The sequence below is a fragment of the Gigantopelta aegis genome, chromosome 3 (assembly GCF_016097555.1).
Source record: "Gigantopelta aegis isolate Gae_Host chromosome 3, Gae_host_genome, whole genome shotgun sequence".
Lineage (NCBI taxonomy): Eukaryota > Metazoa > Mollusca > Gastropoda > Neomphalida > Peltospiridae > Gigantopelta > Gigantopelta aegis.
Genome location: NC_054701.1, coordinates 38,149,030 through 38,162,842, shown reverse-complemented (window position 1 = coordinate 38,162,842; position 13,813 = coordinate 38,149,030). Strand labels below are relative to the sequence as shown.

At 43.5% G+C, this 13,813-nt stretch overlaps 1 protein-coding gene across 2 annotated transcripts in view; it reads left to right on the top strand.

Annotated features, from left to right (window-relative positions):
- Nucleotides 1-13,813, top strand: part of LOC121368006 (eukaryotic translation initiation factor 4E transporter-like) — a 52,548-nt gene that overhangs the window by 27,421 nt on the left and 11,314 nt on the right. The window contains exons 16-21 of one of the 2 annotated variants that reach the window (XM_041492506.1): nt 1,771-1,883; nt 8,641-8,786; nt 9,385-9,457; nt 10,030-10,129; nt 11,399-11,616; nt 12,668-12,866. In XM_041492506.1, the coding sequence (XP_041348440.1) occupies nt 1,771-1,883; nt 8,641-8,786; nt 9,385-9,457; nt 10,030-10,129; nt 11,399-11,616; nt 12,668-12,866 (849 nt within the window). Of the gene's footprint in view, nt 1-1,770; nt 1,884-8,640; nt 8,787-9,384; nt 9,458-10,029; nt 10,130-11,374; nt 11,617-12,667; nt 12,867-13,813 lie in introns of both variants that reach the window. The other variant, XM_041492505.1, reaches the window with a different exon arrangement.

Below are 13,813 nucleotides of genomic sequence, written 5' to 3'. Positions count from 1 at the left end.
CGTGCAGTCAACTTGGGGTTACTCATGAACTTTGTTGCAAAGAATCAGTTACCAGACCAAGCGCCTCGTTCGTATGTTGTGCAGGCCCTCTCCTCTATCGTTGGTCCAGCGGATGTTGAGGACTTGGCGTTGTGCCCTGTCAGAGCCCTGCACCAGTACATCGAGAGGACCAGATCTTTTCAACAACATCGCAAAAGACTTTTCCTTTCCTGTAACCAGAGTCGGTTGAGGGGTATTACCAAAAACACGGTGGCCACCTGGATCCGGTCTTCTATCCTGACCGCCTATCAGAAGGAGGGTTTACCTGCTCCATCTGCTTCTAATCCGCATGAACTCCGTGCCTTGGCTGCCACGATGTCCCTGCACTGCAACACACCCATTGAGCACATTATCACTGGTTGTTTCTGGGCTACGGACTCCATCTTCGCCAACTATTGCCTGAGGGATATCTCCACAGAAGACGTTGAGGGGTTCCATCATCTGGGTCCGGTTGTTGCTGCACAGACTCTGTTGAATACAAGCCGTCCTCATCGCCGTTGATGTCTGTCTGATTCTGGGCTGCATACCGAGATGTCCATCGAATCGACAGGTGAGGATTGCTTAGACTTTTGTTCTTTTGCACAGTTCACATACTGGTGCCGGAACTTTTGTCTCGATAACCTTTACCCTGCACTGCATGTGGTTATTTGTTGTCGTTATTGAACTAACAGTTCTTTGGTGTACGAGACAGAAAACACTCGGGGGGGGGGGGGAGGTCTTGTTCTGTTCAATGTTCTGACGGATGCACCTCATTAGGTTGTCGCTTGTTATTACAAAAATAACACTTCAATACGTGAGGGTTGCCTAACACCTGCATCCCTGGTGTCTACGACTTCCCACCCTGTCAGAACCAGCATGAGATGTGGCAGCCGCCTCCTGGTCCTTTGTTCTGGGAGCCGTACCTGCCACTGCTGACGGATGCCACCATTCTGGTTGTTGTTACTAACATCACCTGCATTGGTCTGTGACGGGCATCCCTTGGAGGAGGGCTTACCAGGGTTGGCCTCATTCTTCCACTAGTCGGCCTCTTTCCGGTTTGGGAAGTTGTCATAAGCATCTACGGATCTCGGCACCCACCACCATCTGTTGAATGCTGCCCTTGTTTGAGGACAGGTAATGTGACAAGAAATGGAGAAAACTTGGAGTGTTTTCTCTTTTATAGATACATTACCTGTCCTCAAGATTTCATCCTGCCCGGGCCTGCTCGCTTCCTGTTCTCCGTGCGATGCGCTCAGGGAAAAAGAAGGAAGTTACAGTCATGTGACCGGAACTAGAGAGCAGTATGCAGTAGAAGAATTTAGGCCATCCCATTGGCTGTTGGGATGTTCGGACCAGACCACTTGCGTGGGGGGGAGGTGCCCTTGTTTGAAGACAGGTAATGTATCTATAAAAGAGAAAACACTCCAAGTTTTCTCCAGTTTCAGGGAAATCTGAAGGCCTGGAATGTTAAATTAAATGTTAATAATGAACATTAAGCATTCACAAACATTTTCAAAGTTTTCCAGAGTTCAATTCAAATACGTACTACTATAAATTTACTTCATCACAACAATGGCCAGAATATTGATAAATTTAAGATGAACTGGTTACTTGTGTGTATTTTTGGTGTGTGAATGTTGTGTAACTTTAAAAGATTTGTCTGGGATTAAATCTTTTGAATGTACTCGTTAGATTCAGCAGATCCTGTAAATGGTAAATCAATTTATTTAAATCATGTTTTCATTATTGCAGTGTTTAGTCAGCAGCCTCCAATGCATTTGAATGCACCATCTCCTATTCACCCATCACAGTTATCACGGACACTAGCAAACAGGAGCATCTCGCCTCAAACCCAGCATCTGATTGTAAGTGTCTTGTTCTATTTCAGCCTACACTTGGTGGAACCATATTAAGTGTATACGGTTTTATTCACCTTTCATGAATATAGAATTTTCATAAGTATTCATTTACTGATACACCAGATCACTATTCAGATAACTTCTTGTACTTTGTAAATGGCTGATTGCATTACCAAGGTTTTTTACTTCTCAGTGTCGGTAAAAAAACCTATTGCTCACAATAACATGACATTATTTATTAATAGTCTTATTCAACTTACTGTGCTAGCACAACAAATATGCTATTCAACCTGAGTCATACCTACACACTGCAGAATTCTCTCCCTTGCCGGATATGCGCAATGCTATCCTTGCACGGGCTACCTGTAACTTCATTCTCAATTCTGCAGTCCACCTGTTAACACCTGTTAAGCTTTGGCAAAAAGTTTTCTTTACTTGTAATTTTGTGGTTGTTTTTTTGGTTGAACTTGACATACGGTTGGTAGTTGGGAATTCTGTGTTGAATTTACCATGTCCGACGCGAGTTCGTTGACAGCTAGCGCACGGAAAGTTTGTGCGCGAGATGGTTGTCCATTTCCTTTACGACGTAAAGACACAGACGTGTTGTGTCCGGACTGTCGGTCTTGTTCTCAAGACCGTCAGTGTGAGATCTGCGCCACGTGGTCTCCTGACCAGTGGGTTCGGTTCGGTTCGCAGACTCAGGTTTCGGGTACCAGCAAAATCTTGTCGTCTGCTTCGGCAGTAGTCGGCAAGTCGGACTTAGTGGGTAGGTCCCATAAGTCTGTAGACACTTCGAAAAGTGTCCGGAAAGGGGGGAAAGACAAGGGGGTGTTTCTTCTTCGGTCCGTGTTACGAGTACAGTTACAGATACTTCGGGAGCGCCCCCTCGGGCTCCTATTGTGACCGTGGTACGTGAGCCGTCTTCGTTAGTGACGGCGCCTTCTTCTGTTTGTGTGGCTTCGTCGCGGGCGTCGCCATCGTCGTTACGGTTACCTTTACAAACAGAAGGGGGGCAGGGTGGAGTCGTCGCGGCACCGGTTTTGACGACTTCATCGGTTACCGAGCACATGCACTCCGTTGTGCATAGGTCCACTGCTTCGTCCGCAGAGCAGGTGGCCCCGACTTTGCCTTCGATTGCTGACAGTCGCTTCGGCACCTCATCATTCTCAAGGCCCGAGGAGAGTTCTGCCAGTTTGCTTCGAACTGAGCCAGTTGTTCCGATGCCGGGATCCGTCTCTGATGGCATCCCGACCGATGTTTACCGTTGGGTGGAGGACTCATCCCGTTTGGGTCCTCCGTTTGCATATGTTTACCCCAAGGGTCCGGTGACTTCGGTAGCAACGGACATCTCCTCACAGTTTGCACCGTCTTTGGTCCCTACCTCTTCGACTTTACTCGATAGAGGACGAGGTTCGCGCAGATACCCCTCGGCTGGGGGTACTCTGTGGCCGCAAACTCCGACCGTTCCGCACTTGGCGCAGGAACGACCGTTAGGCTTTCAGGAAACGTTGTTTCGGAGTTTTGTGGAATTTTTGAACGCTTCGCCTCAGTTGGGATCATTGCTTTCGCAGACGGGACCGTCGGGTGCGGCTCCCATTCCTCCCCCCCCCCCCCCCCCCCCCCCCCCCCCCCCCCCCCCCGGTTTTCCGCCAAAACCAGCAGAAACTGCGTCTCGACAGCAGTTTGACGATGCAGTTAGGGATTGTCGTTTTGGTTCCTATTGTTTCCGTCTCGGGAGACGCTGCCCCAGGGGCATCTCGATTAGGGGGAGGAGTCCATATCGATCTTCGGGATCCAGTGGACAGTGACCTGGCTTCAGAGGAAGCGTCGGTTGGACCGGATTCTGTCGCTGACCCAGCTCTCTCTCACTTCGGTTCGGAGGTAGAGGAGGAGTGCGATTATCCGGCGGTTCTGGCTTTTGTCAGGGACCAGGTCCGACAGGTATGCGGGGACGCTATACCTCAGGTTGAGGCCCAGCCTACATTCAAGGGTGTCTCCTTCGGGAACCGTTCTTTGAATTTGGTCACTCCTCGTGAGGAGTCGGGTTTACCACTTGCACAGGAGGCGCACAGTTCACTTTGTGACATTGATGTGTTGATCACTGGCAGTGATCGTATCCTGGGAGTGGGTGTTGATGAGTACCCAACGGCACTGCCTACGGGAAAATCCTAACGGGAGCGCGCATTTTTCGTGCCGACTCCTATGAGACGTTGGGGGCGGATTTTCTCGAACATCCGGCGGTCGTTCCCGCTAGTGTCCGAGCCGCTTGTTCCCCATCGCCGCATGTGTCATTGCCAATCGCGGATCTGGAATCGTTCGAACGGCTGGCTAAGTCGATGTTCCAGGTTAATAACCATTTAGGTACGTTCCTATTTGGCTTGGATAAGGCTGTCGAGAGCCTTCCCGCGATGGCGAAAGGCTGTTTGGAGGCTGCGTCAAAAGCTTCTAAGCATATCGCTCAGTTATCTGGCCGATTGTTTGCGAACAGTCTTTTGTTACGGCGTGACCATTACCTGGCGGGTTTGAGTGCGTCAAACGTTGCGAAGACGTTTTTTCGTACACGTTCGGTACGGAAAAATTTACTTTTCGGTCCCGATTTTAATATTGTCCTAGACAAGGATTTGTCGCGACCAGTCCCGAACACTCGACCCTCAACCTCTGGTAAACGTCGGTCCACGTTTTCGGGGTTCAAGCCTCCTCCTGTAAAAAAGGCTGGGTTTTTTTTTACAGTCGGCTCAGATCCCTAGGGTTCCTGACACTAGGAGGCAACCAGGTAACAACCCGTCTTCAGCTAAGCGAGGACGCAAACGTCGTACTGCGTTCCGTTCTCAGTCCACCAAAGGCGTTGCGCCTACGGGTGGTAAGCGGTTGGGGTGAGGGTACGTGAACGATCGGCAGTTGCTTTCGGAGGTACCGTTAGCAACCATACCCGTGGGGGGCAGGCTCCGCCATTTCCTTCGAAATTGGTGCAAGCTGCCTGGTCTCGACCCCTGGGTTCTGTCGGTCGTTCGACACGGTTACAAAATACCCTTTTCTTCGAGCCCCCCTCTTACTTCCACTCCGAGAATGCCGCCGTTACCGTCCGCGGACCGGCGCGTTTTAGTGGAGAGTATGATTGCCGAGTTTCTCGACAAAGGGGCCATCCAGAGAGTCAGTCTGGACACTCCGGGATTTTATTCTCATCTTTTCTTCGCCCGGAAGAAAAATGGGGAATGGAGACCAATCCTAAATTTGAAGCCACTGAACGTCTACGTCGATGTTCCTTCCATGAAAATGGAAACTGTTCATTCGGTCCGGAACCTGCTTCAAATTGGGGAGTGGGCTGCGTCGATCGATCTGAAAGACGCATACCTCCATGTCCCGGTGCACGAGGCGTTTTGGAAGTTTCTGCGCTTCCTGTTCGACGGGAAAGCGTATGAGTTTCGTGTGCTCCCGTTCGGTTTGGCGACGAGTCCCCATGCTTTTACACGTGTGGTAAAAGCGGTGGTAGGTCATGTTCATTTGTTAGGGGTTCGAATGCATACCTATCTGGACGATTGGTTGATCCCAGCTTCGTCGCAACAGGAGTGTCAGACCAATGTCGGGTTGGTTTTGGACACGATCCTCCAATTGGGTTTTATTCCCAATTGGGTGAAATCGGAGTTAACGCCGGCTCAGATTTTCACATATCTCGGAGTGGTCTTCGATCTTGTGGTAGCGTCGGTTCGTCCCACCGATGCGCGTATCCACAATTTCCAAACGTCGGCGCGACGTTTGATGGGGGAGCAAAGTACTACGGTACGATCTCTCCACGTGGTGTTGGGCCACCTCGAATCTCTGGCCTCATTGATCGTGCGGTTCAGACGATTCAAACGACCACTCCAGTGGCATTTGTCCCCACGGTGGGACGGTCACAATTGAGACACGATAGTGCCTCTGGGCCCATGGTTCACTCATCCGATACAGGAGTGCCTGTCGGACAAGTGCATGTCCCTATCGGTTCCGTTGCACCCCCCTGCTCCGGATCTGATCCTGTTCACGGATGCGTCGCTGCACGGGTACGGGGCGCATCTGTTGGATCAACACATTTCAGGGGTATGGAATCTCTCCGAGAGGAAGCTTCATATCAACTGTTTGGAGATGGAGGCAGTGCATCGTGCCTGTCTTCATTTCCGGTGTGTTCTTCGACACCGTCGAATTCTGTTGAGATGCGACAATACGTCGGTTGTGGCATATCTCAATCGTTGGGGTGGAACCAAATCGAAGACTTTGGGTCGCAAAGCTCTTGCGATTTTGGAATTCTGCGACCAACTAGGGACCACTCTGTGGGCGAAACACATTCCTTCATCGGTGAATGTGTTAGCAGATGCCCTCAGTCGACATACCCCTGTTCAGATGGAGTGGATGTTGAACAAAGGGGTGGTTGCAGCGGTTCTTCGGGTGTGGGGCAGTCCACAGGTGGACATGTTTGCCACACGGTTGAACAACCAATTGCCGGTGTTCGTGTCCCCGGTACCGGACACATTGGCGTTGGAGTACGACGCGTTAAGTATGGATTGGACGGGACTGGATTTTTATGCCTTCCCTCCTCCTGTCTTACTCGGCAAGGTGTTGACCAAAGTGGTCCAGGAACCTTGTCACGTGACGTTGATAGCTGACTCTGTGGGTGGCGCAGCCCTGGTTTCCACAGCTCCTGTCACTGTTAGTGGCAGTCCCGTTCCGATTACCAGTGTTGTCCGATCGAGTCAGACGGTGTGGCATCCGAAGCCGGAGGTCTTCCGGTTTCACGCGTGGAGGTTATCAGGGCTTCCTTGCGACGCAGAGGTTTTTCGACAAGAATTGCGCATCTCGTCTCTTCAGCAAAGCGCAAATCTACCGAGTCGGTTTATCAGTGTCACTGGCGTATGTGGGTTCGTTGGGCGAACGCACAGGATTTCGATCCCTTATCGCCTACTGTCAACGATTTAGCGGAGTACTTTCTGGCGTTGGTCCAAGAAAGGAAACTTAAAGTCACGACAGTGTAAAGTCACAGAGCTGCGATTTTCACTACTCTTAAACAGTGTGGATGTCGTGACTTTTCTACCAACTTGGTGTTGCATGATTTACTTAAATCATTACAATCCACGGTTGAACGACCTTCCATTATTCCGAAATGGAATGTCTTTCTGGTGTTACATGCTCTTAAGGGTGCGCCTTATGAGCCGTTGAGGTTTGCTAGTCTTCGTGCCTTGACGTGGAAGACTCTGTTTCTGGTTTCACTGGCAGCTTGTCGTCGGATAAGTGAGATACATGCTTTTTTGCATGACTTGGTTGATTACAATTCAGACGGGTCTGTCACTTTACGTACCGACCCTATCTTTGTTGCTAAAAACCAGTCTCCAGGGGAAGAGTTTCCACCTACTGTCATTCACAGTTTATCTCGTACACTGTCATCTGATAACTCGGATAGACTTCTTTGCCCGGTGAGAGCATTGAAGTATTATTTGCAGCGTACGAAAAACCGGCGGCAGGGTAAAAAGAGATTGTTTATTTCTTATACCATTAGGCCGGGTGATGTCACAAAAAATGCTTTGTCTCGATGGATAGCAGCTACCATCAAGCTAGCATATGAGATGGCGGGTGATCATGTGTTACGGAATTTCTCTGTTAAACCACATGAGATCCGAGCCATTTCTGCTTCCCTGAATTTTCATGACTCTTTAGATATTATAAAGGTCATGAATGCAGGGGTTTGGAAAGGACGGCACACTTTTGACCGTTTCTATTTCCGGGATATGGCGGTTGGTCCTGACGGTACGCGTAGGATCCAGACAGTCATTGCGGCTCAACACGTCGTGTCTGTGCGCAGGGCAACGGAAAGGGGTCGACCTCTTTTCCGTGTGACTGCCATCGATTCACGCTTCGGACATGTTTAACACTCCACTCTTTTCTGAGGGATGGGGGTTTTTGTAGTGTTGTCTACCGTTTCCTCTCCCTGGGGAGATGTTTTTCCTCCCTTTCATGGGGATGAGTTTTTCTTTTGGGAAGCCCCTTTTTATTCCTATAAGTTTTTTGACTCCTTGTTACCGTATGTCGTGGTTCGTCCTATCTCCATGTCATTACTTCAAAGGAGCTTTTTGGGTACGGGTAAGTCCTCTATTTTCTTACCTCCTCCCATTAATGTTGAATTCACATGCTCTAACGGTGTCATTGCACGTCCGTTATAGCATATTTGTTGTGCTAGCACAGTAAGTTGAATAAGACTATTAGAAAATTTGTTTCTAATTTTCATTATTATTCATACTTACCTAGTGCTAGCACAACAAACTATACCTCCCACCCACCCCTATGAGGCTTTCCCTCGGTGGGTGGACTTTGAACCGAGAATGAAGTTACAGGTAGCCCGTGCAAGGATAGCATTGCGCATATCCGGCAAGGGAGAGAATTCTGCAGTGTGTAGGTATGACTCAGGTTGAATAGCATATTTGTTGTGCTAGCACTAGGTAAGTATGAATAATAATGAAAATTAGAAACAAATTTTCTAAAATTTTAACATAATGGACTAAATTTATGAAAGATTTATCCCTTTGTTCTGTGTTATTTTCCTAAACAAGTATGTTTAATCATTTACAGTAAAGTGTTTAGCTAATATTTTGTCATTGTTTAAGACTAACTCATCTAAAATAACTGTCCAACCATCTTTCATAAATTCAGCTCATGTTCTTTGTCTTGTACTAAAATATATTTACAAAACGTACTAGAAATAGTAAAAAATAATCAGATAATGTTATTCCATATTTTACAGACTCCTGTTGCAATTCGCCCACAGACTGCACGTATACCAAGCCCCAAAGAACTGATAGCCCACACGCAAGTCATCATGCAGAATGCTCTTATTAAAAAGCAACTTGAAGATCAAAAAGAACGCTTCCTTAAAAAGCAGCAAGAAAGGTATGGTTTGATATTTGACTGGTGTGGGTTAAAGAACAGAAATTATCTTCATGCCTTGTAATATCTTGATCATTGCATTCACTTTGAAAATAACTATGTTGTATTTGACCGTTTGCGGACATTATAGCTGGTTTTATTGTCTGCAAATTGAGCTTTTCCGGCTACTAAACATGGAACTATTTCTTCAGTTTATTTTACTCGGTTTTATTTACAAACTCAAAATAAGTTTATTTGTATACTAACTGCATCTGTGCAAATCATGACATAGGTAATGTAATTGATCATACACCAGTCATGATGGCACAGTAATAAAGATATGAAGTTCAAGGCTGATAGGTGCTGAGGTTCGTCTTCAAGTACCAGATCCAACAGTGTCGTAGGTTTAAGGCCACTAAGCCAAAGTCTTTCCGTTAACTTCTGTGCTGGACAGATGGCTCAGATAGATGAAGTATCTGCTCAGGAGAACTTTGTGGAACCATACCTTGATATAACCACAAAAATAAATGTACAAAAACAATACATTAATAAAAGATGGTTGTTGTCGTCTCTTATGTTTATGACTTGTTAGTGGTCTTATTCAGTTCTTTCTTCTTTTCAGATCTCGGTCACCAAACCAGATGGCACAACAGAAGTTTGTATCAGAGACATCTGCAATGACTGGCCAAGTGAAAGTATGTTTAATATCCTGAAAGGATATTTAGTTCAATATTGCATTGATGCCAAATTTGTTGTTTGTGTTGTACAATGCTTGTTGGGTACATAGCACGTTTGGCCCAAATCTTATTAAGTTAAGAACATTATCTGGTTTTTAAATTCTGTATAGATTGTATGAATATATTTTGTATGTACATGAGCATAAGTATTTACAAAAAATATTACTTGTGTTTATTTGAAGTTAATATCTTATTTAAGTAAATGATATTTAATTTCTAACTGTGATTTCATGGGATAATATTAGACTACAATTTAACACACATCGTGTATACCAGTTGACTGAGAAAATCAAAAAACGTTATAACTTAGTTTGCATAAGTCATATTAATCTGTTGTAATCACTAACTACAACAAATCAAAGAATTGACCCGTTGTGACCTTTTCTTGACAAACAAAGAGTATAATTGTTATGAGATTTGCTTATTTTTTGTTATTCTTAGAAACATCTTAAGAAGACAGTAAGGCTAGTGAGTACCATTTACCATAGTGCAATAAATATAGCAGGGTTTTCCTCCTCTTCTTTCCACAGCCTACAATGTCTGTTGCATTTACCCCTACCTCTGTCATCAGGAAGATGCACAGTGACCGCGTTACTGAAAAAGAAAAGAGAGACTCCGACAGCAGTCACAGTAAGAGAAATTAATGTGATCTAAATGGTGTTGGGAATTAGTTAGAATTACATGATTGAAATTTCAATGTTAATATTTATTCACATAACCAAACCAAAATACCTCAAATTTTCAGTGTTTCATCATTTAGACTAGGAATAATTAGTTGTCTTGACATAAATTCTATTGACGTGCCTATATCCTTTCAAGGTTCAGGCACGTCCGTCCCAAGCCAAATCTCTGGTCTAGTTGACATTTTCCCTGATGGATTTTATGTTCGATCATACTATGACTTAAGTTTCCGTTCATAATGGATAAAGAGTTGATCTGATATATGGTGGTTAACCTTTAGACTACTGGATTAATTTTTAACAAAAACCACGTTGAGTGGGTACAAGTTTATAATTTTTACTCACATATATTCACTTAAATGTTTCATAAATACATGAAATAAAGTTCATATATGAATCGGTAAGTATTATTTTCGTGTCTTTTTTCGTAATTTTTATTATTTTAGATCGGCTAATGGTGATTAAAATTAGGCAAAAAATCGAAAAAGTTGCGTTTACTTACGGGCATTTGTGGCCAGCTGTCCAGTATTTATGTCCATTATTCCCGATAACAGTGGTTTTCTGACCAGAATTTTTTTTTAAACCTGAACTACGATTCATATTGCAATATTTGGTAATTTTCGTTGTTGGTAAAACGATCAAATTTATTATCAAATTAGCTGTTACAATCAGCTATCGATCCCTGAAAATTACCGCGACGTGCCGCCATTGTTGTCAAGCGAAAATACTTGCCGAAAACCACTTTTTGAACTCAAAATTTCAAGGTATTTTCAATTGAAAAAATCAAAACAAAAATCACCATTTTGAAAAAAAATCTTTTTTCTTTAATTATATTTCCGTTTCAGGTGAGTGTCGTGTGCAAAACGGCGGGAAATATGAATTGGGGAATGCACTGTATACAGTGCACAGTATATCGACTGACGTGACGTCGGGCGAGATATCTCGCCTGCAGTAGTCAGAAGGTTAATGTGCTCCATTATCCTTGGTGGATAGACCTGTTGGGTTCCCAAGATACATAGTTTAGAAAAAAGGGGTATTTAACTTACGTCTGATATTCGATAAGAGTAACTGAATGGTGATGGTGATTTTATGCCACACTCTCTCAACCCATGTGTGTGTTGCAATTACACTGCATATTGAATACTCTAAACATACATATACTGATTAAACAAATTTCTGGGGTGTCATTACACAGACATTCCATTCCCCTTTGTTACAGACTCGCCTGTACAGTGCCCGCCCATCAAGCAGCTCGTCAAGCCGGACAGTTTGAACGAGAACGGTGATGACAATGAGGCCGACCGATCTGAAGGGGGCAACGAGCGCAAACTGGACAACTCTCAGATCATGTCTCAGCAGGACCAGGAGATAATGGCTCTTCCCGGAATCAACTTCAGTAACGACCCGGAGCAGGTTATGATGCATATTGAGGACAAGGTGATTTATGCAAAATTCTTAAATGATTGGGGCATAATGCTTGTTAATTTCTTAAATGACTGAGGCATAAAATGCTTGTTAATTTCTTAAATGACTACGGCATAATGCTTGTTAATTTCTTAAATGACAGGCATAAAATGCTTGTTAATGTCTTAAATGACTACGGCATAATGTTTGTTAATTTCTTAAATGACTCTGGCATAATGCTTGTTAATTTCTTAAATGACTACGGCATAATGCTTGTTAATTTCTTAAATGACTGAGGCATAAAATGCTTGTTAATTTCTTAAATGACTACGGGATAATGCTTGTTAATTTCTTAAATGACTACGGCATAATGCTTGTTAATTTCTTAAATGACTGAAGCATAAAATGCTTGTTAATTTCTTAAATGACTACGGCATAATGCTTGTTAATTTCTTAAATGACTACGGCATAATGCTTGTTAATTTCTTAAATGATTCAGGCATAATGCGTCGTCTTCTTTTTTTGTACTCCAATAATCATGTAGTGCACAGAGGATGTTTTCAACTTAACCTGACCTCAGCAAATAGCATATTCTACTTACATAGGGAGAATAAACCATTTGTTGAGGTTAGGTTAAGTATACATAAAAGAGAAAATGATTAATGTTTTCTCCAGTTTATTTCTTATATCAATGAGCTATTTACACCAAAAATGTATAATTATGGATAAGAACAAAATGTCAAATCTTTTTTGATGTTTATCATTTAAATGTAACCGTAAAGGCACTTGTACTGACAATAAATAAAAAAAATATGTTGATCAGTTTTTCGAAAGAGTAAAACCAACACAAAACACAAGTTGATGCAATTTTTATATTTCAAAAGTATAATCATTTAGCAAAATGTGAAGACTGGTATGCACAGTAATCACCATCAAATCGGAACATCACAGTTTACAAACAGGTTTTTTTTGTAAGGAATGTTACTTACTTGGTTAATAATGATGCAGCATTAAGCACTGTAACAGTTCTATTTTGTGCTATGGTGCCATTAAGCATTCATTAATTCCCAATTTACGCTTACAGCTGAAGATGTCAGGAATATCTGTCCAAAGCGGTGTGAACAAGCCCATGCCTATCCTAGGTGCACTTCCAAAGGACAAGGGAATGCGGCCAGTCGTTGGTCAGAGACCCATGCAGTGCAGCATGCCTCAAAACAATGTAGCAAACACCATGCCCCCGATGTTCAGCACAGCACCCGTTCCTGGAAGACCCATTGTTAAAGGTAATTTCTTATTGGATGTTTTGCTGATAAAGACTGATTTCATTAATAGATTATTCTTTTTTTCATCTATGGAATTTTAATTAATTTCTTCAACTTAATAGACATAGCCCAGTGGTAAAGTGCTCGACTGATGCACGGTCGGTCAGGGATCAATCCCCGTCATTGAGTTTATTTCTCATTCCAGCCAGTGCACCACAACTGGTATATCAAAGGCTGTGGTATGTGCTATCCTGTTTGTAGGATGGTGCATATAAAAGATCCCTTGCTTTATATAAAAATGTAATGAGTTTCCTCAAAAATGATGTTAGAATTATCAAATGTTTTACATCCCTTAGCAGATGATAAATAAATCAATGTGCTCTAGTGGTGGTGTTAAACAAAACTGTAACTTTAGATACATCCAATTCTGTAAGAGATGGAAGTCTAGGACATTTTATCAACTTAACCTTCAGGATACTGCAGGCAATACATTTCATTCAGCAAGCCAACATGCAGTATACTGCATGCAGTGCATCGAGAAAGTCATATTTCCTGCCCTTTTGTAGTAATAGAACAACTGGAAATATTTTACAGAAAATAATGCCGGATTTACTTCTTCTTTTTTTTAGGAATACCTGGTAATTTTGAACTGAAAAAGTAGTTTTTGGCAATAGTGGAATGTTAGGGTCATTTTGAGGAATTAATAACTGATTGTGACAGCTAATTTGACGACAAATATGACCATTTTATTAATACTGAAAATAATGAAATACACAAATTGTAGTTTAAAAAGAAATTACTTTCAGTGAATGGAAATAATGACCATAAATACTGGCTATCTGGCTGTTAATGTGCATAGGTAAGCCTGACTTTATCAATTCCGGCTATGCCAAATAGAAATGAGCAACTGATGCATGAATTAAATAATTGTTTATTGCAATTTGTGGAGGTTTAGACCAACAAAATTA